General features: G+C 62.3%; 4 protein-coding genes across 10 annotated transcripts; 3 read left to right on the top strand and 1 right to left on the bottom strand.

Moving 5' to 3' along the window:
• The first annotated feature begins 1,130 nt into the window (after positions 1-1,130).
• On the top strand, positions 1,131-3,166 carry KCTD11 (potassium channel tetramerization domain containing 11). The gene has a single exon (XM_049637096.1). It carries the CDS (start codon positions 1,232-1,234, stop codon positions 1,928-1,930), a length of 699 nt encoding a protein of 232 aa, XP_049493053.1. The 5' UTR covers positions 1,131-1,231; the 3' UTR covers positions 1,931-3,166.
• Positions 3,167-3,178: 12 nt separating this feature from the next.
• On the top strand, positions 3,179-5,306 carry TMEM95 (transmembrane protein 95). Of its 5 annotated transcripts, XM_049637094.1 has the most exons (7): positions 3,179-3,603; positions 3,732-3,788; positions 3,993-4,073; positions 4,176-4,196; positions 4,336-4,416; positions 4,542-4,629; positions 4,763-5,306. In XM_049637094.1, exons 1-7 carry the CDS (start codon positions 3,396-3,398, stop codon positions 4,794-4,796), a joined length of 570 nt encoding a protein of 189 aa, XP_049493051.1. In that variant the 5' UTR covers positions 3,179-3,395; the 3' UTR covers positions 4,797-5,306. The 5 variants fall into 5 exon arrangements, with proteins under 5 accessions (XP_049493051.1, XP_049493050.1, XP_049493049.1 ...); XM_049637093.1 differs by having other exon boundaries at positions 4,336-4,629; XM_049637092.1 differs by having other exon boundaries at positions 3,993-4,196.
• An 8,212-nt stretch (positions 5,307-13,518) lies between these two features.
• On the top strand, positions 13,519-20,378 carry TNK1 (tyrosine kinase non receptor 1). The gene is made up of 13 exons (XM_049637075.1): positions 13,519-13,610; positions 14,897-15,061; positions 15,240-15,310; positions 15,425-15,619; positions 15,758-15,913; positions 16,006-16,289; positions 16,472-16,745; positions 17,855-17,949; positions 18,303-18,467; positions 18,690-18,769; positions 19,074-19,372; positions 19,454-19,549; positions 19,640-20,378. The coding sequence occupies exons 2-13, from the start codon at positions 14,899-14,901 to the stop codon at positions 19,751-19,753; spliced, it is 1,992 nt and encodes a 663-aa protein (XP_049493032.1). The 5' UTR covers positions 13,519-13,610; positions 14,897-14,898; the 3' UTR covers positions 19,754-20,378.
• Positions 20,379-20,391: 13 nt separating this feature from the next.
• PLSCR3 (phospholipid scramblase 3) lies at positions 20,392-25,029 on the bottom strand. 3 transcript variants are annotated; one of them, XM_049637073.1, is made up of 8 exons: positions 24,700-25,029; positions 24,300-24,480; positions 23,806-24,041; positions 23,656-23,698; positions 23,336-23,556; positions 22,929-23,090; positions 21,239-21,400; positions 20,392-21,042 (listed from the first exon to the last, which is right to left on the bottom strand). In XM_049637073.1, exons 2-8 carry the CDS (start codon positions 24,304-24,306, stop codon positions 20,986-20,988), a joined length of 888 nt encoding a protein of 295 aa, XP_049493030.1. In that variant the 5' UTR covers positions 24,307-24,480; positions 24,700-25,029; the 3' UTR covers positions 20,392-20,985. The 3 variants fall into 3 exon arrangements, with proteins under 3 accessions (XP_049493030.1, XP_049493029.1, XP_049493028.1); XM_049637072.1 differs by having other exon boundaries at positions 24,300-24,476; XM_049637071.1 differs by lacking the exon at positions 24,700-25,029 and having other exon boundaries at positions 24,300-24,688.

Here is a 25,029-nt window from a genome sequence, read left to right as displayed (position 1 = left end):
AGGGGGGGGGTAGCTGGCGTCGGGCCGGGACGGAGAGGCTGGCCTCGGCCACCCCGGCCAGGAGGCATCCCCGGAATGCGGCGGCTCAGCACCCGCCCCCTCGGGAATTCCCTGCGGGAGCGAGCGGGGAGGGCACCGCCTCCAAGCCGGGGACCGCCGGGCCTGGGGGCCCTCGGCGAGCTGCGGACGTGAGGCCCGGCACATCTGCGGGGCCTGCGGGGCGGCCGCGGCCGCATCCGGAGCGACGCACCTGAGTCACCCTGCGGACCCCACCCCCGCCCGCGTCCGCCCGCGTCCGCCCGTGTCCGCTCGTCCAGCCCGTCCGCCCCGTCTCTCCGGTTCCAGACTCTCGGCTCCCACCTCCGCCCGGGCCGCGCGAGCCGGGCGGGGGCGGGGGGCGGGGCGCCAAGGGGGCGGGGCTGTCTCTTAAAGGGCTCCCAGCCGCTGCCCTTAGGCCACTTCCTGGGGGCGGAGAGGACTTCGGCGGCTGCGGCGACACCCGTGCAGGCGGCGGCGCCCGGGTCCCGAGAGCACCGGGCGGCTTCCCTCAGAGTCCTCCGGCGCGCCCGGCTCGCTCTGAGCGTGCGCCCTCGCTCCCCAGCGGATCCGGAGCCGCTCCGCCGCCAGCTGCGCTCAGCCCCGCCTCCGTCGCCAGAGACCCGCGCCGAAGCCAGGCCCTGCCGGGCCTCCGACTGGCCCCCGGCGCCGTGCGCGGACTCGCCCGCGGCGACAGCCATCGACCCGAGAACTCGGAGGCTGGGTCCTTCCGAGGGTCGGCCCGTGCTCGCCACCGTCACCTGCTGGCTGGACTCCGGAAACCCGCTGTCTGAAGACCGCAGAAGAGATTTGCTGACCCACCGCCCTGCATCGAATGCGTCTGGGCCGAAAGCTCCCTTCCCTCTCTGGCTTCTGTTCCTTTCGGCCGGCCGTGTCTGTGCCCGGAAACCATCCCCCACTACCAACGTAGCTGGGGTGAGCCCTAAATCTTCCTGCCTTGTGTTCCGACCCGTGCATCCAACCCCGAGAGAGTCTGAACGAACCTTAGGACCCAGTTCTGCCCACGCCCGCGGTGTTTGCGTTTTCTTCTCTGTCGGTGTCTCCTGTACTCCCCAAAATTTCGCCTCCTCCTGTGCCCTCTTCGCCCCCCTCTTTTGGGGGCCCTGTGACCCTGAATGTGGGGGGCACACTCTATTCCACCACTTTGGAGACCCTGACTCGCTTCCCAGACTCCATGCTGGGGGCCATGTTTAGGGCGGGCACCCCCATCCCCCCCAACCTCAACCCCCAGGGAGGTGGCCACTACTTCATCGACAGAGATGGCAAGGCCTTCCGGCACATCCTCAATTTCCTGCGGCTGGGCCGCCTGGACCTGCCCCGTGGCTATGGGGAGACGGCCCTGCTCAGGGCAGAGGCGGACTTCTACCAGATCCAGCCCCTCCTGGATGCCCTGCGGGAACTGGAGGCCTCTCGGGGGACCCCCGTGCCCACAGCTGCCCTGCTCCATGCCGATGTAGACGCCAGCCCCCGCCTGGTGCACTTCTCCGCTCGCCGGGGCCCACACCACTATGAGCTGAGCTCTGTGCAGGTGGATACGTTCCGAGCCAACATCTTCTGCACCGACCCCGAGTGCCTGGGCGCCATGCGGGCCCGATTTGGTGTGGCCGGTGAGGACAGGGCAGAGGGAGGCCCTCACTTTCGTCTGGAGTGGGCCCCCTGTCCCGCAGAGCTCCCTGAGGTGGAGTATAGGAGACTGGGGCTACAGCCTCTGTGGACTGGGGGGCCGGGGGAGCTGCGGGAGGTGGTGGGCACGCCGGGCTTCCTGGAGGAGGTGCTGCGGGTGGCTCTGGAGCACGGCTTCCGTCTAGACTCCGTCTTCCCTGACCCCGAGGACCTGCTCAACTCCCGATCCCTGCGCTTTGTGAGGCACTGAAAACGCGGCCCTCCCGTCTGCCTGGGAGGGGGAGAGAACGACAGCAAAGAGAATGAGGGCCCCCCCCCCCCCCCCACCACCTCCGAAGCCTCTTCTTAGCTCTGCCTCTGGAGCTGTGAGGGTCAGGGCTGCACCTTGACTGGAGCCCAGATGTGGGCAGGAGCTCCCGAACCTGAGCCGTGCAAAGGGTCTGGCTTGGTGCTAATCCTGGGAGGGGCGGGGAAGATCCCCTGGCTTGCTCTTGCGCGAGGCTGGGGGCCTGCAGTGTCTCCCCGTTGGAGCTCAGGATTCAAGGGTCTAGAGAAATAGGGACACTTCTCTGCCCAGGCTAGGCCTCGCAGAACCCTGGGGGGGACTGAAGTGTGGGAGAAAGGAGGACTTTGAACCGCTCTGATGTGGTCTCCTGGACCGTGGCTTCTCCTGCGGCTGGATGGCCTGGCCAGGCCTGACCGAAGACAGACCGGAACGTTCTGGAATATGGGAAGGGGGATCCTTTGCTCTGTCTCAGGTCACCTCCTGAGGGAGACAGAAAGGCCACACCCCACCCCACGGTGGCCTAAGGGAGCTAGGAGAATCCCCATTTGCTATGGGGCTGGAGCCCCACACTCTAGAAAGCCAAGTTTTTAGAGGACCCTCCATTGATGGTGGAGCTGGCCTTTGGGAAGAGGGTGGCATCTTCTTGGGCCTTGGCCTTACTGCCTTCATGTGTGCACGCGTGTCAGCCAGAGTGTCTGAGCGACGTCTGGGCCTCTCACATCCAGGCTCCCGTCCGTGTGACAGTCTCTCCGTGGTCTCTGCCTGTGCAGGCCTGTTTGGGGTTGCCCAGCAACTGCTTTGGCGCTGGGTACGTCTGCCGTATGGGTGTGAGTAGATTGAGAATTAGTAGTTGAATCACGAGGGGGTGTGTGTGTGTGCGTGCACACATGTGTGTTCGCCTCCCCGCATAGGCACGAGGGGCCTGTGGAGGCCTGGGTCGCCAGGGGCTTCCTGGTGAAAGGTAAGAGAAGTCACTGGGCCCCGCCGGCCCTTGGAGGCCTGTGTAGAACTCTTGGTTGCTAAGGCAACCGTGGGCAGGTTGCTAGGAGAGAGCTGGGAAGGCCCAAGGCGGCCCAGGGCAGAGGGGAGATGAACAGAGGAGGCCGGGAGGGTTGGGTGGGGGAGGATGTGGTTTCTGGGTCCCCGAGGGATGGGATCCTCACGCACGAGTTCTTCATGGCGGGGTGGGGGGGGGGGGGGGGGGGGGGGGGGCACTGCCCCCTTTGCAGCAGAAGCCCTGCGTTCTCTGCCCAGTCTTCTTCTGGCCCCCAGTTCCTTGGGCCCCTGCTTTGCCCTAGCCAGAGATGGAGCAGTGGTGCTGTTCCAGAATGCTCTAGAACCCCGAACCCTGGCTGTTCCGGAACAGTCTAGAACCTCCGGGCAAAGGGTTGGATCCAGGATCGAAGCATTCCAGGCCTTCCCAGCCTACATGGGGCCAGCCTCCCTGTGCCACCCGCTAGCGGGCCTCATGTGGACGCTGGCACTAGGTGGGGTCTTCCTGGCAACCGCCCAGGCCTGTGTCCTCTGTCACCTCTCAGACCGTGACCTGTCGGGCCGTCTGGCTCGACTCTGCAACCAGGTGGAGGCTCGGTGGGAGACCTGTGAGGCCTCCTGGACCTTCCCGGCCTTTGCCTTAGGTAGGATCAGACATCCAGGGCCCGGCCCGGCAGCATGTGGCTTCCCAGCTGAGCCCCTCGGCCACCACCTGAGTCCCCAGCCCTGGGAAAGTCAGGAAAGAGTCACAGGTCCTTGCCTGTCTCCACAGATGAGGTGTCCACGAACAAAGTCATAGAGAAGACTCACAGAGTCCTGAGGGTCATGGGTGAGATCAAGGGCGAAGGCATGACCTAGGGGCTTGGATGGGCACCAGGGAGGGGGATGGGAGGAGGGGCCTGGGGAGGCAGGGAAGGGTGCAAGGCAGGTGGAGACGACGGGAAGGTGTAGCGGGGAGGTGCTGGGTGAAGCGTGGGAGGTGCGCCTGCCCTGGGGAGGCCCTGGGCAATACAGCTGCCCTCTGTCTCCCCAGAGATCAAAGGGTCTCCCTCCTCACTCCCTTTATATTGGCAATGGCTGCAAAAGGTCAAGTTTCCCGAATACACCAGGGAAGGTACTGACGCGGGCAGGGACCAGGTACACCCGGGCTGTCCGGTGAAGGGGTGTGTGGCTGAGTGTCTCCTCTCCCCCCACCCCTCCTTGTCTCTGGTTTCAGCTTTCTGTGCTCCCGCCTGCCGTGAGTAGAAAAGGGAAGGGGTAGGTGAGGACGGGGGACCCGAGGAGAGCCTGGCGGTGGTCCCGGAGGGAGTGGGGTACTCTGGAAGGTGGGAGCCGGGACTCCCCCGCCCCAGCTCTGGCCCGGCTGTCTCCTGCAGGGGGCAGCACCGTCCTGTACAACTGTTCCACCTGCCAGAGCTTTGCCGTGCACTGCTGGCCTCTAAAGCGCTGCCTCCCAGGTTCCGCTCCCCGCCCTCGCCTCACCCCTGCTCAGATCTCTGAGCTCGGGCTCCCCCCGCCCCGCCCTGCCACAAGGACAAGCGAGGTCCCCAGGATCACTCACTGCTTCCTGGGTTCCCTGCAGGAAGTCATGATCTTCGGGAAGCCAGGATTCTGCTCCTCTCTGTGTTCATAACTGTCCTGCTCCTGGGCGTTCTGAGCCTCGTGGTGGAGTGAGTGGGCAGATGGCGGGTGTGGCCTCGCCACCCTTGACCCCCCAGCACCTTCTACCACCGTCCCTGTGCCCTCTCCTCCCGGCTGCCTGCCCTGCCCCTCTCAGGCCCCCCATTCTCTGTGTCCCCTCAGGTCCAGACATTTCAAAGCAAAAAGTGACATGTGAAGACAGCCTCCCAGCCCCCACGTCCTTTGGAAGGGACCCGCCAGCCCCTCACTTCCAATCCCAAAGGCTCAGCCTTCCAGACCCTAAACCCAGCCGCCTCCGTGATCCCAGTGCAGATGTCCTCCAGGGGCCCAGGCACCCACAGCTGGAAAGTTCCTCCCCTCCGGCCCTCAACTAATCAGCCAGAAGCAGTCACTGATTCCAGGAAAATGGCTATAGGAGGAAAGAACCCCTTACACACACACACACACACACACACACCGCCTCCCCCACACCCCCTTCTGCCTGTTCTCGGAAAGCGGGGGCTGTTTGCCCCAGAAGCTGCTCTTGGCCCTCCTCTGACTGATTGGGAATCCGGGAAGGAGGGTTCTGGAAAACTCCCTCCCTTTAGAGTGGCGACCACATCAGTCAGCCTGCTGGCATGCTATCCCTCCATTTAACATTGTGAAGCCTTGGCCTCCCACAGAGGCCTCCCTCCTGCCAAGATCAAGTAAACCTGCTTTTCAGTGGCCTCCGCCCGGGCCTGGCCTCTGTCTACAACTGGGCGGAGGGGGCACGGGAGACTGGGTGTAGCACAACAGTTCTCAACTGGGTGGGGGGTGGATGTCACACCCCAAGAGACGTTCGGCAACATCTGGAGACATTTTCTATTGCTTCGATCGGGGGATGTGCTACTGACATTTAGTGGGTACACACGAGCACCTTATGATACCGCCGGCACCTTATGATGAACGTGGGCGTCCTCTGCGACACAGAGTTGATCTGCCCGACACCTCCGTCGTGTGTGGTTCAGAGACCCTGGCGCTTAGTCCGCTGGCTATCAGGAGCTTGGGGTTGGGTAGATGGACGAGGAAACATAAAGAGAGGCCTGTCGCCAACCCCAAGTCTCCGTCGGAGGGGCTGGGCCTGGAAGGGATCCTGACACACACCTAGCCCGGTGGTTTTCACACTGGGTATCTAGAGGCTCCAGGGCAAAGGTTCTCATCCGGCTGCACATCGAAGTCACCTGGGCCTTAGGTCCAGAGATTGTGAATTTAGTGGTGTGAAGGGGGGCCTCAGTGAATCTAACTTCCAACCAGCCAGGGCTAGAACCATTGTTTTTGGGGTGTCCATAAGGGTCCTGGGGATGGAGAGGGTGCCTACTCTTTCTAGGAAAGTACGTTCGATATTATTTTACACATTCTCGTCCAATCCTTTCATTTTATACCAAAAGGAGGGAAGAAAAGAAGGAGGGAGGACGGAAGGAGGGAGGAAGGAAGGAGGGAAGGAAAGAAGAAGGAAGGAAGGAAGGAAGGAAGGACAAAGGAAGGAAGGAGGAAGGAAGGAGGGAGGAAGGAAGGAGGAAGGAAGGAGGGAGGAAGGAAGGAAGGGGGAAGGAAGGAAGGAAGAAGGAAGGAAGGAAGGACAAAGGAAGGAAGGAGGAAGGAAGGAAGGGGGAAGGAAGGAAGGATGAAGGAAGGAAAGAAGGAAGGAAGGACGAAGGAAGGAGGAAGGAAGGAAGCAAGGAAAAAGACCCGAAGATCATATGCCAAGTTCTTACAACCTGCCCAAGATCATACAACAAGTCACGTCCATTCACCTGACGGACGCTTAGCGAGTACGCGTCGGGCGCCAGGCAGCGTCACTGCCCAGCCTGGGGTGAGAAGCCACGACTGCCCACCGCCCGGGCACCACGGCCCCCTCTGGTCTGCAGCAGCCCTTCCCTAGCCCTTCTTGCCTGTGGAATACAGTAGGCCTGGCCCTTGACCCTGACTTTCAAGACTCTCCATCAGCAGCTCCCCACGTCTTACTTGGTCCTCGTGCCAGAGCTCACCGATCTTGGCTCTAAGTGGAATCTCCACCCGAACGCCCCACAAGCCTGTCGGAGTCCACGAGTCCAAACCCACCTTCCTCCTCGACCCCGCCTCCTCCTCGTGATCTCCCTCTGGGCTAATGGCGGTGCCAGGAGGAAGGGACATCCCCCTCCTCTCCCCGCCGCATGCCTGCTTCTCATCAGTAAGCCGTCCACCTTCGTAATCCTTTTTGGAATCTGGCCCCCATGTGTCCCCGGAGCTTTATCTCAGCTCTGCCCGCCCCGCAGTCCCGCTGAATCACTTGCCCAAACACTTTGTTTTCTCATGGCTCCTTGCCTCTGCCCAGGCTTGTTCCTGTACCCGGGATGCCCTTCTCCTTTGGCTCCGACATCACCTCTTCTGAGAAGCCTTCTCGGAGCTCCTGAGGCAGAGTAGAATGTCCCTTCTCCAGACATCTGTCATGGGGCGCCAACGTCAGGTGGCGGGGGGGGGGGTTCCTTAAAAATCTTCCCTCTCGACCATGCGCTACCCTATAAAGCCGCTACCTGAGGTTTTGTCTCTGCTTCCCCAGAACCGGGCCCGCGGTGACAGCAGGAAGCATCTCTGGCCATCTTGATCCCTCCTCTTCTGAACCTTGGTGACACCCCCCCACCCCCCCGCACATGAGTTTTTCATGAACTTGTGACACAGGACGCCGGCGGGGCTGGTGTTTTCTGTGCAGGGAAGGCCGACGGCCTGCCAGGGCAAGGCTGGTTCTTCTGAGCCCCTCACAAAATAAGAGGGGCCACGAGGGCTCTGGCAGTTTTAAACCACGGACCCTAAAGCCTTTGACATGCCTCCTCCATCAAGAGGTAGGGTCTCTGTAGCCTTCCCTTGAACGTGGGCTCTACGACGGGTTGACCAACCGAATGAGGCAAAGTGAACTGGGCCACTCCCTGGGCCAAGGCCTTGAGAAACTGGCAACTTCCGCCCTCTGCCTCTGAGGACATTCACTCTGAAACCCAGTGACCATGCTGTGACGATGTGCAGGCTACAGGGAGAGTCCACCCTGCGGCGGACGGGGGGGCGGGTTTCAGTCAAAAGCAATATCTTCTGCTACCACGGGAGCGATAATACAGCCCCCAGCTGTCAGGCCACCTGCAGACTTCGCGTTTTTCCAACGATGGCCCCAGACCCAGTAGGGCAGAGAACTTGTCCCCACCTTGTCCTCTTGGAGTTCCAGACTCTCAGAGCCCAGGAGCGTGATCAAGTGGTTGGTTTAGGCCACTAGATATCACTACTCAGCAGTCGAGGACAGTGGGGACAGAAGAAAGGAGCCTGGGACTGGGCACCTAAGGGCCTCACGACACAACTGGCTGTGTCACCGTCTAGCTACGTGCAGGAGAAACATCACTCACCAGCTTCAGCCTTAGTCTTCCTACCAGTGCGGAGCCCGATGCAGGGCTTGAACTCATGAACTGTGAGTTCATGACCCGAGTGGAAACCAAGAGTCGGCTGCTTAACTCTTGAGCCACCTGGGCGCCCCCCTACCTGCAAAGTCAATGTTAATGGTGGCTAATGTATGGAGACGATGTGTCAGACACAGCCAGTTAGCTAAAGCTGTGTAACAAATGATGCCAAAGGTTAATTGTCTAAGGCAATAAACATCATCTCATAGTTTCTGTGGGTCAGAAATTCGGGAGAAGCTTCCCCGGGTGGTTCTGGCTCATGGTTTCCCATGAGGGTGCTTCAAGACGTCCATCAGGGTTGCGGAAGTCTAGGGTTTGACCGGGGCCGGAGGATCATCTCTCAAGATGTCTCACTCACGTGCCTGGCAGGTTGGCGTTGGCTTGTTGGCAAGAGGCCTCGGTCCTTTGACTCGCGGAGCCCCTCCACAGGGCTCCTTGAGCGTCCTCATGACCTGGTGCCTCGGTTCCCCCAGAGCGAGGGGTCCAAGAGAGCGGGGCAGAATCCTCGCGGTCTCGTACGAGCTCACTCGGAAGTCACACACCATCCTTTCTGCGACATCCCTCTGATGACACAGAGGAGCCCTCGTCACTGTGGGAAGGCACCGTATTCAACAGTGCTGGTGCCGGGAAGGAGTTTCATCGGCAGCCACTTGGCTACCGGCTGGCGACCACCCAGCTGTGTAGACACAGCTAATTCTCCAATGACACCGAAGGTACGTACTGCTAACAGATGCAGCTCGAAGAGGAGGGCACAGAGGCCCAGAAATGGGAAGTGACTTGCTCAGATTCACAGGGGGGTAAGTGACAGAGTCACAGGATGCCAACTCAGGTGGTCAGGCTCCCAAGGTGGGGTCTAAGCTACCATGACCCTGAAGACAGACCTTCGGCTCCTCTGTGGCCCGGAAGGCACAGGGTGGATTCAGGACCGCTTCCACTCCGGAAAGCCAACCGACAGACACGTACAGGGTGGTGGGCTGGTGACTCCAAAAACTAGCAAGACAAATGCAGCCTGGGAAGGATGGGACCTGGGGATGGGGTGATGGGACGGGAGGGTTTCACCCAAGGGTCTAGGGAGAGCCAAACTTGGGGGCCCAAACAGTGAGGAAGCAGGGACGGCTTGACCAGAGAATGCTTACGGTGAGGTCTGGGCACTCCTGTCCCCATCACTACCAGCAAAGGAGCTCTTGGCGTCAAAAAGTCTCCTTGGCCTCACCCTACCCAGATGGCATTGTCTCACCCACTTGTTCAACAAAGGTTACTGAGCGCTTATCGTACGAGCCAGGCACAGGACTGGGCAAGAGGGACGCAGCAAGACCCAGGCGAGGTAAAGTCCTTTTCTACCTGGAGCTTGGAATCTAGCAAGGGAGACAGACAAGTTACCGGCAAATTCTACAAGAACAACGAGTGCGATGATGGGAAGGCGCAGGGATCTTGGGGTTTGGGGGAAGGGAGCAGATCCGGGAGGGACAGGCTTCCTGCGCTCAGCCAGATTGGGATAAGGGTGGGAGGACTTCCAAGCAGAGGGAAGAGCCACACAAAGGCTCTGAAGAGAGGTGATTTCCCTCGTTGAGAGGTTGGCGTGGGTAAGGCGGAAGGGGAGAGCCCAGAGACTTCAGAGATCAGGGCAGGAAAGTGGGAGCTAAGGGGGAACGAACGTGGTTCCCCAAAGGAGAGGGGAGTTTTCCGCAGAGCGATGGGCCCTACCCCCGACCCGAACCCAAGGCCGTAGATGGGGAGGACCCCAGCAGGCCTCTCTGCTTCCCCTTCTGGTTCCCTGGCCTGTGGGGAAAGACTTGGCCGGTGGTGCCAATGTGCTCATCCTTCCCGGATACAGAGCCCGCGGGGCAGGGCAGAGGTTGGGGAAAAGCAGACGAAGCGGGAGTGATGCCAGATCTGGGCCTCCAGGTTTAAGGGTGAGCAGGACCCCCCATCGTGGCTTAGAAGGGGCGCCCCTGAGGGTGGTCGGACAGTGCTTCCCCACACAGGTGGGGATGACAGAAGCTTAACTCCAAAAGTAAGAGATGAATAGGGACAAGGGGAGGAATAAAGAGGCCTCTCTGATTCCCTGGGTTTTGTCCAAGCCCAAGATGAAGGTGGGGCTGAGCCTCTGTGTCTGGTTTCCTGCTGGGGCAGAGGACCTGGGCCCGGAGTCCAGTCAATAATGCCCCCTCTCTTCACCGCCTCTCCATCCCGTCGCCAAGGCCGAAGCAGGGCCAGTCTCTGTCTCCGGAACCAGTGGGAAGAGCCCCTTCCCTGAACTCCCTGCTCCTTCTCCCTCACCTTTGCCCAGCCCCTTCCTGCGCTAGGCTGGTTCTGTCACTCCTCTGTTCAAACCTTTCAGTGGTCATCAGGGCCCTCAGGCGAGGCCCAAGCTCCTGACCATGTTCTCCAAAGCGTTGCGGAAATCCAACCAGGGCCATGGTCGTGGCTGCTTGTCCACTCGGGTCCCCAAAACCTGGCATGGTGCAAGCTTGCTGAGGGGGGTGAACTGACGCCCGGTCTGGCTTCCACCAACCTCTCTGGCTGCACCTGCCTTCATATACCCCCAAGCGCGCTTCACGCACACGTTCAACTCCCAGAGGACCCCAAGGCACTGGACTCAGAGAAAACTCAGGCGTTACACGCTCTTCCTCGAAGAAGCTCACGGAGCCACGTGTTTCCCACCAAGAACTTGGGCGACATCAAGACGAATCTCAAAAGCGCGTTGAGTCAAAGAAGCCAAGTGCAATTATAAACAGTGTGTGACTCCGTTGATAAGAAGGTTGGGAGCAAGCAACAGTGATCTTCGCTCTATTAGAAATCAGAATGGTAGTTGCCTCTGGGAAGTGCAATTGACAAAAAACGGGCACGAGGCAAGTTTCTGGGATCGTTGGAATGTTCCGAGTCTTTTTGTACATTGGCTGACGTGCATTGCGCCACGTGGTTAAATCTGGGCATGTTACTGAATGTGAGTTATACCTCAATAAAGGACTGTCAGTATACAAAGTACGGTAACGTTCGCACGAATATAACAATAACGAAAGACCCTCCGTGTCCGGATTAAAGAGCACATCAGATGTAAGCAAAGAGAGAACAATGAGCTGGAAGATGGACCCAAGGAGATTATCTAGATGGCAACACAGTGACACAAAGATTGAAAGATACAGAAGGGAGGCAGATTACATGGAGGACGGGTCGAAAAGGTCTAGCATACTTTTTTTAAAAATTTATTTTGAGAGAGAGAGAGACAGAGAGCGAGTGGAGGAGGGGCAGAGAGAGAGAGAGAGAGAGAGAGGGAGAGAGAGAATCCCAAGCAGACTCCATGCTGTCAGCACGGAGCCCAGCATGGGGCTTGAACTCACGAACTATGAGATCATGACCTGAACCGAAATCAAGAGGTGGCCGCTTACCCGAGAGTCACCCAGGCGCCCCTAAAGGGTCTAGCATACTTCTAGCCATAGTCCCCAAAGGACCAAAGAATGGACGAAAAAGAATATTTGAGGAGATACTAGCTGAGAATTTCTCCAAACTGATGAAAGGTATGAATTCACAGATACAGGAAATACAAAATACTAAGAGAATAAATTAAAAAAGAATCTCTTCCTGGATACTTTGTAAAGAACTACAAAATACCAACGAATACCAACGATAGCTCTTTTTTTTCTTTTCTTTTTTTTTTTTTTTTTAGAAATGTTGACACTTTTTAAAAAAAAGTTTATTTATTTCGAGAGAGAGAGAGAGAGCGAGCGAGCACAAGCAGGGTAGGGGCAGAGAGAGGGAGAGAGAGAGAGAATCCCCAAGCAGGCTCTGCACAGTGTGGAGCCTGACGTGGGGCTCGAACTCACGAGCTGTGAGATCATGACCGGAGCCCAAACCAAGAGTCGGACGCTTAACTCCCTGAGACACCCAGGTGCCCCACCAATGGTATCTCGAAAGCAGGGAGAAGAAGGCAGATCACCCGCAAAGGAATGACCAGGTGACTGAGCAGACGTCTTCCCCAACAATATGCACCTGTTATAAGCCCACACTGTCCCAGGTGCTAAGAACGCTAGGGTGAACAAGACAGCCCCCGGCCCCTACCACGCGGAGCCCACGGCACATCAGGAACAACAGACGTGGAGGAAGCAATTACAGCGTGATGAGCTGGCCTGGCTGGAGGGCACGAGAATTGGCAAAAACATCAAACAGGTAGGTCTGTGAACTGGGAAAAATTTCTCATCGGTGCCACAATACCCTGTGTGTTTACCGAGATGGGGTAGGTTTTTTTCCTCCACGGGACTCTCGGGGCAGCTCCCACATCCTTCCGAAGACCTGGTGACTTCCTCCCTGGACCCCTGGAGGAAAGGGAGAGGGCTGGTCCTCTTCAGACCCTTCTTCAAAGTCCTAGACTTTCTCCTGTGGCCACAGTCCAGGTAGCAGCGCGCAGAGGCTACGTGGGGGGAAGGAGGGTTATGCCAGAATGAGGCCACTTAAATGCCAGTGATGGGGAGGGGTGTCCCATGGGATGGGGCTTAGGAGCCCACTCCCAACTTCTCCCCACCCTGCACCCACACAAGACCTTCCACATGCTCCCCAAAAGGTCCCTTTCAGGGGCAGCACACTGGACCCAGGTTCAGAGCTGGGAAACGGACAATCCCTCCAATTTTAGACTCTGTCTAGGCTGGGGGTTGACTTCCTGCACCATCAACACCTCTCTGGCCTGGCTCCATTTGTTTTTTAAAAAAACTTTTAATGTTGATTTATTTTTGAGAGAGAGAGAGAGAGAGAGAGAGAGAGAGCGCGCGCACAACTGGGGGAGGGACAGGGAGAGAGGGAGACACAGAATCCGAAGCAGGCTCCAGGCTCTGAGCGGTCAGCACAGAGCCTGACGCGGGGCTGGAACCCATGAATCCATGAACCCGCAAACCGTGATCATGACCTAAGCCAAAGTCGGATGCTTAACGGACTGAGCCCCCCCCCCCGCCCCCCGCCGCCCCCCAGGCGCCCCCGCCCTGGCTCCATTTCAAGGCACCTGTGCACCTTGCCTTTCTCCACGTGGGGGCTAGGAAGCTCTCTCCCCTGCTGGGACCCGGGGACTTTGTCCTGTTTAGCCTTATACTCCCAGAGCCCGGGCCCGTTATCTCCATCTGAGGCTGATTCCTTCGAAGGGGGGGCTCTGGCTGAGAGAGGTGATCTGGGGAGAGGGGAGCATGGGGGACAGGACACCGAGGACGAAGTCTGGGAGGGGCGAAAGGTTCTTTGAAAGGGGCTGGAAAGAGGGTGTGCAGCAGGGGAGAGGGAAAGGACGGAGAAGGGCTTCTCGGGGTCTGGCCTGGCCGAGGAGGGGCCCCCAGCCCGCGGTCGCGGGGCTCCAGGAGTCGGGCCCGGGGACCCGGGCGTGGCGTGGGCTGGCCGGGACCCGCGCCAGGCCCCGCCCCCTCGGTCCCAGGCCCCGCCCCACAGGCCCCGCCCCGCCGCCTCGGCCCCGCCCTCCCCGGGATTTAGCGCTGGCGGCCTGGGCGGCTCCGCAGCCGCCGTTTCCGCTTTCTCCAGGTGAGGGTCCGGAGGAGCCGGGACGCCCCGCGCAGGGGCTGGCGGAGCCGCCGTCACTTGGGGTGCGTCCGCGGGTGCCCTGTTCGCCTTCCCTCCTCCCCCTCTCCTTTCCCCCACCGCGGCCGCGTTTCCCCCGGTCCCCCTTCCCGTGCTTTCTCCCTCTCACCTGGCAGGTGGTCCCGGGCCTCTCAGTGTCGTGGCCTCTCCCCCCCCCCCGCCCCTCCTCGCGCCCAGTTCCTCGTTCAACCCTTCCTCCAGGTCTCCCTCGCGTGGGGGGACGGAGAGGTCCCGGCGTGTGTCAGGGAGAGCGCTGTGCAGGCAGCGGGCGCCCGGAGCACCGGGCCTTAGCGAGCAAAGATTGGTGGAGTTGGGTTGGTGACGCTCAAGGTGGCTTGAGTGACTCAGGGGTGCGGGCCGGGCGCTACCTGGAGCTGAGCTCAGGTGGGTGTGGAAGGGACTGTGCACCTGGCAGCACCTGCCTCTGAAGGCAGCGCCCGAGCTCAGCGGGCCTGCACCTGACCGCCAATCACAGACGCCCAGCGCGATTTCAAGCGTTGCCGCCTCCGGTGTAGGAAAGGCAGTGACCCTGGGCTTCTGTGGGCGGAGGGGAGGGATGCCCGAATGATTCAGGCCTGCGCGCCCAGCGTGCCCTGGCGTCCCCGTGGGTTGTGGCTTTACGGGGACCTTCACGTCTCGGACACGTGGACGGCCGTATCTCCCAGGCGGTGAGCTGCCGGGTCACAAGTAGGCACAGGAGGGAGGGTATGTGGCAGTATGAGCTGCGTTTCATGGCAGCGTCCCGAAGTGTCTCAGATCCGCGAGGCCACCTACCTGGGTGGCTCAGACACCCTCTGCAGCATGTTGTAGATCTCTGTGCGTGTGACAGTGTTTTGAGCGTGGGAGGCATTGTACCTGTGTGTGTGTGTGTGTGTGTGGTTAGCATATCTGGGCATGTCTGGTAGGTCCCTGGTCCCTGGGCGTCTGGTCTGGGTGCACTGAGCATACACAGGCTGCGTGCCTTCACAGCTCAGGAGTGAGCAGAGGAACGTGCCTGGAGTCTCCAGGGTGCTCAGCTCTCAGGTGTGAGGAGGGCGGGTTTCTCACTGCTGAGGGGGGTAGGGTAGTGGATCTCAGGCATGGGGGGCGCTCTCCCTGGGGTTTGTGGGAGCGGCGGGATTCCTGGCTGCTGCGGGTGTGTCCCTCCCTCGGCCCCCCCCCCCGGAGCGTTTCTGATGGGTGGAGGGTGGAGGCGGCTGGCGAGCGTGTTTCCGGGGTCTCGGTCTCAGGTGCCTTCCTTGGGCTATGTGTCTGGAGGTGACTGCATCATCCTGAGGGGTTCCTTCTCCAGACATGCTCCCTGAGGCCAGCTCGCTGTGGCTGCTGCGCCTGCTCCGGGACATCCAGCTGGCCCAGTTCTACCGACCCATCCTCGAGGAACTTAATGTTACTCGGCCGGAGCATTTCGACTTTGTAAAGCCTGAGGACCTGGACGGCATCGGCATGGGCCGGCCCGGTAAGGGGCCCCTGCGCAGAGGTCCTGCTCTCTTGGTCCCCAGCCTCGTAGTTTCGAACCCCCCTCTGCCCCCCACCCCTCCCGACACACCAGCCCTCTTCTTTGCCTGTAAATCCTTCTGCAACCTCCACCCCCACCCCCACGTACCACCAAGTCCTCTGATTCTGACCTTCCCCAGCCCAGCGCAGACTGGCCGAAGCCCTGAAGAGACACCGTTCCGGGTTTAAGTCTAAGAACTGGGTCTACAAGGTGTGCATTTCCCGGTGGGGGCCGTGGACTTAAAGGGCCAGCTTAGGCCCGGGAATGGGGTGGGTTGAGTGTCAGGGAGGAGGGCACCCACTTAATTTCCCACCCCTGCTTCAGATCCTTGGGGGCTTTGTACCTGAGCAGAAGGAGACCACCCCCCCTTCAGACAGCCCCCTGTTGTCCCTCCCTGAGCCCGAGGGGGGACTCAAGTGTCTGATCCCGGATGGTGCTGTGTGCAGAGGGGAGCTGCTGGGCTCTGGCTGCTTTGGAGTGGTGCACCGAGGGTTATGGACACTGCCCAGCGGTCAGAGTGTGAGTACCCGGGGAACCCAGTGCATTCTGGGTGCTGGGGCCGGCCGCCCGACTCTTCCGCCGTGCCCTCTGTGCTCTGGCCCCCACCGTAGCTGTTCCCTAAGCGTCCTTCCCACCCCCGCCCCCCACTCCTCCCAGGTCCCAGTGGCTGTCAAGTCCCTCCGCGTGGGTCCTGAAGGCCCCGTGGGCACCGAGCTGGGGGACTTCCTTCGAGAGGTGTCCATCATGATGAACCTGGAGCACCCACACGTGCTGCGTCTGCACGGCCTCGTCCTGGGCCAGCCTCTGCAGATGGTGAGCAGACCCGGACAGCGGCTCCCAGGGCAGGTGGGCGGCTGGGTCCCCTGGGGCGGGACCTCTGCTCACGCGGCGCCGTGCTCCCGCAGGTGATGGAGCTGGCGCCACTGGGCTCCCTGCACGCGCGCCTGGCCGCCCCGGCCCCCACGCCCCCGCTGCCCGTGGCCCTGCTCTGCCTCTTCCTGCGGCAGCTGGCGGGGGCCATGGCGTATCTGGGGGCCCGGGGGCTGGTGCACCGAGACCTCGCCACGCGCAACCTGCTGCTGGCCTCCCCGCGCACGATCAAGGTGGCCGACTTCGGGCTGGTGCGGCCGCTGCGCGGCGCCCGGGGCCGCTACGTCATGGGCGGACCCCGCCCCATCCCCTATGCCTGGTGAGGGCGCGGAGCCGGGATCCCCGGGCACTAGAGGGCTCTAGAGGGCGGGGGCGGTGTGGACGGCTCCCTCCGGGGGAGGCTGGGACGAGGATTCTGGGAGGGCCCCCGGAAGTCCTCGAGAAGATCACCCAGCTCCTCCGGGAGGGACCCGTGCGGCCCGTTCAGCTGCATTTCCACAGGTGCGCCCCAGAGAGCCTGCGCCACGGGGCCTTCTCTTCTGCGTCTGACGTGTGGATGTTTGGGGTGACGCTGTGGGAGATGTTCTCTGGGGGCGAGGAGCCCTGGGCCGGCGTCCCGCCGTACCTCATCCTGCAGCGGCTGGAGAAGGACCGAGCCCGGCTGCCTCGGCCTCCCCTCTGCCCCAGGGCTCTCTACGCCCTCGCCTTGCGCTGCTGGGCCCCCCACCCGGCCGACCGGCCCAGCTTTCCCCACCTGGAGGGGCTGCTCCAAGAGGTGGGAGCCCCCACCTCCCCAGATGCACCCAGTCTCTGGTTTCTCCCAGAGCTCCGCACACAGGAGTGACAGATACTCCTGGGCTGGGGTCGGGGACCGGCTCTGGATAACCCGGATTCAGTGTCTACCTGCAGCGGGGCCCGGAGCCCTGGGGAGACAGCTGAGGGCTGGGGGACGGAGCACAGAACAGAGAGCAGTAGGTTTGACAGGCAGAGGGAAGAAAGGTCTGCGTGCGACTGGGAAATACAGCTAAGGCGGCCCCAGCATCTCAGGTGCCCCGTGGACGGCTATGTGAGGAATGATACGTAACCAGGGCCAGCCCTGGGCCCTGGGCCCTGGGAGATACCGGGCTAAGTGCTTCACAAGTCTCCTTCTTGCACGTTGGCCCGCTTCATCCTCACAACAACCCCGTAAGGCCATTATTATCTGGAGTTTACAGATGGGGGCACTTAAGGCAGTTAAGGCAGTGACAGTTTAAGTGGAGGAGTTGGGATTTGAAGCAGTCAATCAACCCAAGAGCGGCGTCCCCTAAATCGGTAAACTGCGTTGTTGAAGACTCTGTCTTTACCCTGAAGGCACCTGGGAGCCATGGAGGGATTTTGAGCAGGGGAGTTCCCAGTCACTTTGCATGTTCTCTCACTCTGGCTTGGAGCAAGGAGGGATGAGAGGAAGGAGACTGAACAAGGGAAGAGCAGGTGGCTGACAGGGGTCATGAAGCAGAAATGAAAGGATGTCTGCGGTCAGGGTCAAGGCAGCGGGGCTGGGAAGAAAAGGAAAATATTTCCAGAGACGCTGGGAGGCAGAGCGGTGCGTGGAGTAAAAGCAGTGCGTGGGAGGACCCTCCCTTGGTTCTCCTGGGCAGAGACAGCCCCCCCCCCTTTGCTGCTTCCTGGCCCCTGGGGTACGTCCGGCTTGGTGTGGAACCCAGATCTGCCACCCCCTACTGGGGGATAGGGACAGTCCCCCTGGGCCCGGGACAGAGAACATACCTGGTATGGGTTTGATGGGTGGGTACGTAAACAGGAGTCTCCTTCGCTCTCCTGCTCACGTGATCTTGCCCTTCTGACTCAGGCCACAAGCCCTGCCACCCTTTCTTCCTGTCTCTGCAGGCGTGGCCTCCTGAGGCACATTGTGTGAGGGAGGTCACAGAGCCAGGCGCCCTAAGGATGGAGACTGGTGACCCCATCACCATCATCGAGGGCAGGTGACAGCCTCGGGCCTCCCGAACGTCCCCAAGGAGGAGGACTCCCACCCGACCTGCCTGACCCTGGTCCCAATCTGCTGCCCCCCCCCCCCCCCCCCCCCCCCCCCCCCGCCCAGCTCCCTGAACCCTGACCCTCTGCCTCCTCCCTTCCCCGCTGGGCCCCGGGAGCGCCACTAAAGTCGTGGCTCCCACTGGAGCCACCAAGCCCGTAGAGCCCTTTTGTGTTAGGGAGAAAAGAGCCTCCCTTCTTCCAGGCAGCTGCCGCTGCAGGCACACAGCTTGCGAGCTGAATGTGGGCCGGAGCCCAGCCCCCCCTCCCCCTCCGTCCCCTCTAACAGTGCCTCTTCCCACAGCCCGGACTCCACGACCTGGAAGGGCCAGAATGGCCGCACATTCAAAGTGGGCAGCTTCCCAGCCTCAGCAGTGACACTGGCAGACTCGGGGGGCTCGCCAGCCACCCGTCCGGTCCACAGAGTGTCCCCTGCCCGGGGCGAGCTGCACCAGGGAAGCACAGATGGGTGAGTGGGGGACACAAGCCCAACAATGCCTCTGGAAGGGAAGCTTGGGAAGAGGGTTTTGGGGGGGGCGGGGCAGCTGGAGGGAAGGCTGGACTTGCCTCCCAGCCGGGGCTTCCACTCTGGGGCTCAGCCTGCCTGGGAGCGCCCCCCCCAGAGTTTCCGGTGGGGGGGTGCACACTGATGTGCCCGGTGGGGAGAATGAACCGGATTGCTCTCCAACAGGGACAGAGGGAAGGCCAAGCTTCGGGATTTGCCTCCGGCACGGGGCCAGAGAAGGAACGTGCCCCTGCAGAGGGCGAGAGGTGGGTGTGGTGCCGGGGACCCGGCTTCTCGCAATCCTGCCCCCGCTCTGAGTCCTGACCTTGGTGTCGGCGACGTGACAGCCCCCCATCTGCCCTCTCTAGCGCTGTGCGTCTCCCCCTGCAGCACCCGCCCTCTCTGTTCTCTGGGGCCTCAGCTGCCTGAGCTGGGGTGTCTGTTTCACACACCTGTCTTCCTGTCCCCCTAACCAAGGGCCCCCCACGAGCACGGCACAGACACAACGGGGAGAAGGCGGGGCCCAGCATCCGGGCCTCCTCTCAGGTCGATTATTTCTCAACTGTGCAGTCATTTCCAAGAGCCTGGAGTCTGTTCTGTCCCTGGGCCCCCGCCCCACAGGGGGTGGTTCCAGCCCCCCCGAACTTCGCCATGCCAGAGCCGTGACCCGGGGACCCCCTGGCCTGCCATCCTGCCCTCCCTTTGCCTCCAGTCCTTCGCAGCCCAGCCAGCCCCCCAGGGAGCGGCCTCCGTGGCCCAGAAGAGAACCCCTCCCCAGCCACCCCCCGGGAAAACCTGGAGCCGGCAAAGCCACCGTTCCCTCCGGAGGCCTCTTGCCCGACCCCGAGTTGCAGAGGAGGGTTATGGAGGTGAGAACTCCCTGAGGCGTCCCAGCGTCCCGAGGGGCTACAGGTGGGACCGTGGCCCAAGCCGGACTTCGTGCCCCGTAGGTGGAGCTGAGCGTTCACGGAGTCACCCACCAGGAGTGCCAGGCGGCGCTGAGGGCCACCGGGGGAGACGTGGTTTCTGCCATCCGGAATCTCAAGGTAAAGCCAGACCCTTCTCTCGGGTTCCCACCCCTCCCGCGCCTGCCCTGCGGCAGCCACCGCCCTCCCTCCTGCCTCCTGCCTCCGCAGGTGGACCAGCTCTTCCATCTGAGCAGCCGGTCCAGGGCCGACTGCCGACGCATCCTGGAGCATCACCAGTGGGACCTCTCGGCCGCCAGCCGCTACGTCCTGGCCCGGCCCTGAGCTCCGCTCCCTTGGGTGCGGATGCTAGCCTGGATCAAGGGCCTGGCCACGTGGGACCAGGCAGAACCCGGACAGGTCCCATCAGGGCAGAACTTCCCACCCGGGGAGATCACCCAGGTACGGGAGGAGCCCGGGGTCGGGCACCGCTGAACGTCTCCTCCCGCCCTGCCCCTTGGCCTCTGAGGGCTCGCGCTCCCTCGGCTGGTTCATAGAAGGATCTCCTCCGCTCTGCCTCCCACATCGCCAACCACGAGGAGAACTTGGAGGGACACAGCTGCCACACGTCGCACCCACAGGAAGCTTCCACTTGCTACAGAGAGCGATCCAGTGGCCATCCTGGGCCTCGGGAACAGCCATCCCGAACTGCCGTCAGCTGTCACACGGGTCTCTGTGGGAGCAGTCATCTCGGACGACGGAAGCGATCCCGCTGACTTGGGCTACGTGGCCCAGACTGCCTTGGCTTGGTCCGGGGCCATAATGGACGATGAAGTCGCCCTCTTGAACTCAGAGACGCTGGATCTTGGCAGCACGGATCGTGAAACGGGCCGGCCCCCACCCAGCCCGGCCGTCCTATTGCCCGTCGTGTCTTCCCATACCAACTCCCTTCTCCTCTCTCCCATCACATACATCTTCCGAAATCCAAAAAGTTACAAAGTTTATATGAATAGGACATACAAAGATACAGCCTCCTTCCTAAGGCAAAGGGCAGGATGGGGTGCTTAAGGCTCCGGAGGAAGCTGCGCGAAGCACCGGCTGTGGGCGGGGCCTGGGGGAGGCGGGGATCCCCTCAGAGCACCACGGTCTGAGGTTGAACCGACTGGCCAAGCTGATGCGGGGCGAGAGCGGTCACGCCTGCCATCTTTGGTGCTGCAAACCCTTGCCCACCCCAGCTCCTGCCAGAAAGCCCGAGGGCCCTGGATTCCCAAGGCCGGATCTGGAGCACAGGCCCCGGAAGGGGGCCAGGGGAAGGGAGGAGAAAGCTGACATGCCTGTGTGCCAAGGGCTCGGAGAGACAGCGGTGCGAGGGAGAAGGGTTCTCCTACATACCCTTCCCCAGGGGCCAAGGCAAAGGAGGCCAGGGGACCGGGGCAGGGGTAGGGCGCCGTGGCCCCTAGACTCTCGGGCATCCCCGTCTGTCCCCTGCGGCAAACGTCGCGGAAAGCGGCCGCCTCTGACAGGTGGCCATCCTGGATTCTGGTTGAGGTGATGGTCCCCTCGCCCTGCGGTGGCCTCTAACTGGTGACGGCAGAGGGCCCAGCGCCTCCTCGCTTCTCGAAGAACATGTAGTCCTGACGGGAGGGCACGGTCAACGGGGCTGGCGGGGCCGGCCCGGCTCAGCTCTCACAACCCAGGTCCGGAACCTGCACCCGCCCCCCGCCCCCCGCCCCCATAGAGCGTGTCTCTAATCTAGCAGGAGGCCAAGATGCGCACAGAGCCCTGATGGAGAGCGGGGTGGTGGGAGGGGAGGCGGGGCAGCCGACTCACAATGAGGAACGTGGCTCCCAGTAGCACCGCCTTCACCCTCACATCCAGATCCAGCGGGAACTGCAGGCCGAAGTCATCCGCATCGGTGAGGGCTTCTTGGAGCAGCCCCCCCCACTGCTTGCTGATCCGGCCCACGCTGCGTGATTCATCCGGAGTCTTCACCTGTCGGGAAGGCAGGAGCCAACTGGGGGGGGACGCGGCTGACCTCCCCTGCCGCCAGGCCCCCCTCCCACCGTCGCCGCGTATGAGCGGCGCCGACTCTGTCCTTAGCGAGTCCTTCCGGCGGGTTTCCCGGTGGCATCCGGGGAAACCAGGTCACCCTCGGTCACACTGCGTGTGTATAGTGCAAATCTGAGTTCAGACTCACGTCTGTTGCTCCTGAAAGGCCATACGCGAAAACCGAACATAAGCAGCGGCAGGGACGGAAGCACCGAGTACTCGTCTCCGTGTAGGGCTGCTTCCCAGGTTTGTTTTGGTCACCAAAGTACCTGGCGCCCGTAGCTGTTGAGTGGCCTGGTCCAAGAGGGCTAGGGGGGCTGCACTCGACCAGCCAGCCAGGCGCCTAGAAGGCTGTGCCTGCCCTAAGAGGTGCCTTTACCCCGCAAAGTAGCGAGGGCCCTGTCCAAGCTTCATCCAGAGGGGATCCAAGCCCGTCTGGTGGGGGAGGGGCAGCAGTAAGTGGCCTCTGAGGACCAGGATTTCCACTGGCCTCTCCGGGCCCAAGAACAACAGGCCCTGGTGACGGAGGAGGTAATTCACTGCGATTTCCTGATCGTTTCCTATGCTTATTTTCAGGGGCTAGAACTGAAGTGATTGCCTTCTGTGCCCTCCCGGTCCCCTTCCCCCACTGACAGCTCTGGGGCACTTCCTGCAGACCAGTCTCCGGCTGGGCAGGGCCTCTCCCAGCCAGCCCTGCCATCCCCAGTGCAACCCCAAAGAAGGGCTGCTCATAACTACGGAAAAGGGAGCCTGGGTCTCCCAGGGCCCCACGGGCTACACGTTCCCATGCAGAGGTCACCCAGTCATCTTTCTATCACTGAGCCTCCACCCAGCTCCCAAGGTGACTCGATTTGTAAAAGCAGGCTTAGGTAGGACACCTCATCGGAAGCCTTGGAAAGTCTACGGGCTTCTCCCTGTGATTTCTCCCTTATCTGCCCTGGTGATTATCCCTTAAAGAACCACAGTGTCGGGGAGGTGCCTCTGTCTTCTAGAAACGAAAGCGCTTCCCAGGCCTCACCCCTGGCACTGTCACCACTTGGGTTCTGATGACGAGGACATAGATCACCCGTGGGGGTGGGGGTGGGGGGCAAGCCGCAGGATGCTGACAAGTGACACTGGTGCTGGCTCCAGGGCCCGGGCTCACACACTCACGCATAGCAGCTAGCCTGCAGCAGACCCAGTGGTCATCCTGTGTCCCAAACCAAGCCTGGCCTTAGCTTGTTTCCCCCTCAACACGGGGCGGCAGGTGACAGTCAGCGTTGGTCCTTCAGAGGAAAGCCTCCCTGCCGAGCTTTCAGAAGGCCACCGGACCACCCCCTTCTGCATGGAGAACACTGGAGATGTGCTAGGAGCCTCAGTGGACTTGGATCAGTGAGCTCAGGGTCTTGACCTTAGTGTTGGCCATCGTGCCTCACAGAAGCTGCCATCTTGGTTTATGAAGCTCCCAGGAATCTCCCCTTCTTCCTGGTACCTCAAAGTTGGTGTCTGTGCCACAGCCACAGGTCCAGCAGGGCCCCACCACGCGCAGGAGGGTCCGGCGATCGGCATCCTGGATGGACAACTTGGGGATGAAGGGATGCCAGGTCTGTAGCACGTGGCCAATGGTGGTGCCGGGAGGGGCCTGTACTTCCATCTGGAGCCAGGGGCAGGCAGGGTCACTGCTGAGCCAGGGCACCCTGGCCCAAGCCCTCAGCTCCCGGGGCTACCACCCGCCCCGCTCCCCACTAGATCTCCCATCCCGCCTGCCACCCCCACCCGAGCTAAGCTTCATCCCAGGCCTCTTCACGAGCGGACCACGTTCCATCCTCGGTCCTCCCCATTCCGGCATGCCCCTCCCCCCACCCAACCCCGTCCCTGGCCCCACCCCACCCAGCCCACCTCCTGGAGGCCACATGGGCAGCAGCTGCAGCCACAGTGCAGGGGGCGGAGCAGACGCAGCACCTCTCGATCACTGGGGTCCACCACGCGCACACGCAGGGGCCGGCGGGCGCCACAGCACAGGCGCGCGCAGCAGTGGCTCTCTTCGGCCGCCTGCCCCAGGGGCTGTCCGGCCCCCGAGCGCAGTTCATACCGGTTACATGTCTCCCAGCCCAGGAGCGCTGCCAAGGGGGACACGCTGAGGCTCAGGCCCCGCCACCTGCCCAAGAGCCCCCTGTCTCTGCCCTCGTCACGAGGCCCAGCCTACTCCTTCCACTCACTTTCCACTCGCTCGGCCTTCTGGTGAATCAAGATCTGATCAATCTGGAAAGGCAGGAAGGTCCGCGCCCGATGTCAGCTGGCTGGTCTGGACGCCAGGGTCCCCTCCTCGTCACTCTCCCCGCCCCCCCACCCCGCGCCCTCCCACTCACCTGCACCAGGAATTCGAGGCCGGAAGGCACCCCGGGCAGTGGCAAGAACGGGGCAGCAGGCCCTGGGGCCCCGGGGCCGGGCGAAGGGAAAAGAGAGAAGCCGGGCGCAGGGGCAGGCATGTGGGGGGGCACTGGTGCCTGCCCGGGCCCGGGGTGCAGCGCCGGCTCCGGGTACCCAGCCGTCACAGGGTAGGGAGGAGGGGGTGAAGGGGCGTGGCCCTTGGGGGGCAAGTAGCCTGTTGGTGGGGGGACAGGAGTAGATTAGACGGGGACCCGCGGCCACATCCCCTCTCCCCTTGGGCCGCGAGGCTGCAGGGCGATGAGATGGGAAGAGACTGAGGACGACGGGGCGGGGGAGCAGGGCGGCGGCTCCCCGGGAGGAAGGGAGGGGCCCCACACGGCCAGTCGGAGCACATTCCCGCAGGGTGTGCTCGACGCCCAGCTCCCGAGTCCGTGGGGGGATAACGGAGACCCTCAGCCTCGCGCCCACTTACCTGCCATGGGAAAGGGGCGAGAGTTCGCCGGTGTCAGTGTCCGGGAGGCTTAGTTTTGGAGGTGGTGGCAAGTTCGGACACAGCCAGACAGACACAGAGACAGACACAAAGACGGACAGGCAAACGCGGAGAGGCGGCCGCGCGCGGCGCGGGCCCAGGGTCTCTTGGGCGGCGCCTCTGACTCAGGGAGAAACCGAAAGTGTCAGCGGGCAGGGCGGGTACCTGGGACCCTGGATTCCCTCGGGGGCCCCAGAACCGCCCCCTCCCTTTGTTCTCCCATTCTCCGCGGAGGCGGCGGCTGGCAGACGGCCGGAAGGATGGACCCGCGGTCCGAGCGACGGCCCGGCCTCGAGGGAGGCCTCCCGGGCCCCCTGCGCCCCAGTTCCCCCCCCCCGCTCACCTGAAGCCCCTAGAAGAGCTGGCGTGCCCAGCGCTCGGCGGCTCGCAGGAGCTCGGGGAGGCGGGCCCGGGCCCCGACCCCGCCCCTCGACCCGTCCAGGCCCCGCCCCTCCCGGCCCGGGCGGCGCGCGTGCGCACAAAGGAAGCCGGCTCTCCTGCGGGGCCGCGAGCCGTGCGCCGAGGAGCTCGCTGGCGTGGCCGGCGTCCCCGCCCGCTCCGCCCCGCCGCTCGACACCAGAGGAGGCCCGCCTGGGGAGGGCCGCCGGCCCAGACCTAGCCCGGCGACCCCCGCCGCGTCTGCGGGCGCAGAGCGCTCGGTGTCCCCGGTTGG

Source organism: Panthera uncia, chromosome E1 (genome assembly GCF_023721935.1).
Source record: "Panthera uncia isolate 11264 chromosome E1, Puncia_PCG_1.0, whole genome shotgun sequence".
In the NCBI taxonomy this organism is placed as follows: Eukaryota; Metazoa; Chordata; class Mammalia; order Carnivora; family Felidae; genus Panthera; species Panthera uncia.
The sequence above is the reverse complement of the archived record's forward strand: the minus strand, read 5'-3'. Positions and strand labels throughout refer to the sequence as shown.

Excerpts from the sequence above, each read along its gene's own strand:
- KCTD11 (XM_049637096.1), top strand. The coding sequence starts at position 1,232 with ATGCTGGGGGCCATGTTTAGGGCGGGCACCCCCATCCCCCCCAACCTC.
- TMEM95 (XM_049637091.1), top strand. The coding sequence starts at position 3,396 with ATGGGGCCAGCCTCCCTGTGCCACCCGCTAGCGGGCCTCATGTGGACG. Across the intron at positions 3,789-3,992 it reads CAGAGTCCTGAGGGTCATGG|AGATCAAAGGGTCTCCCTCC; the intron begins GTGAGATCAAGG and ends CTGTCTCCCCAG. Across the intron at positions 4,197-4,335 it reads TTTCTGTGCTCCCGCCTGCC|GGGGCAGCACCGTCCTGTAC; the intron begins GTGAGTAGAAAA and ends TGTCTCCTGCAG.
- TNK1 (XM_049637075.1), top strand. The coding sequence starts at position 14,899 with ATGCTCCCTGAGGCCAGCTCGCTGTGGCTGCTGCGCCTGCTCCGGGAC. Across the intron at positions 16,746-17,854 it reads TGGAGGGGCTGCTCCAAGAG|GCGTGGCCTCCTGAGGCACA; the intron begins GTGGGAGCCCCC and ends CTGTCTCTGCAG. Across the intron at positions 19,373-19,453 it reads TGCAGAGGAGGGTTATGGAG|GTGGAGCTGAGCGTTCACGG; the intron begins GTGAGAACTCCC and ends CGTGCCCCGTAG.
- PLSCR3 (XM_049637073.1), bottom strand. Across the intron at positions 23,699-23,805 it reads GCCTCGAATTCCTGGTGCAG|ATTGATCAGATCTTGATTCA; the intron begins GTGAGTGGGAGG and ends CTGCCTTTCCAG. Across the intron at positions 23,557-23,655 it reads GAAGGCCGAGCGAGTGGAAA|CGCTCCTGGGCTGGGAGACA; the intron begins GTGAGTGGAAGG and ends CCCCCTTGGCAG.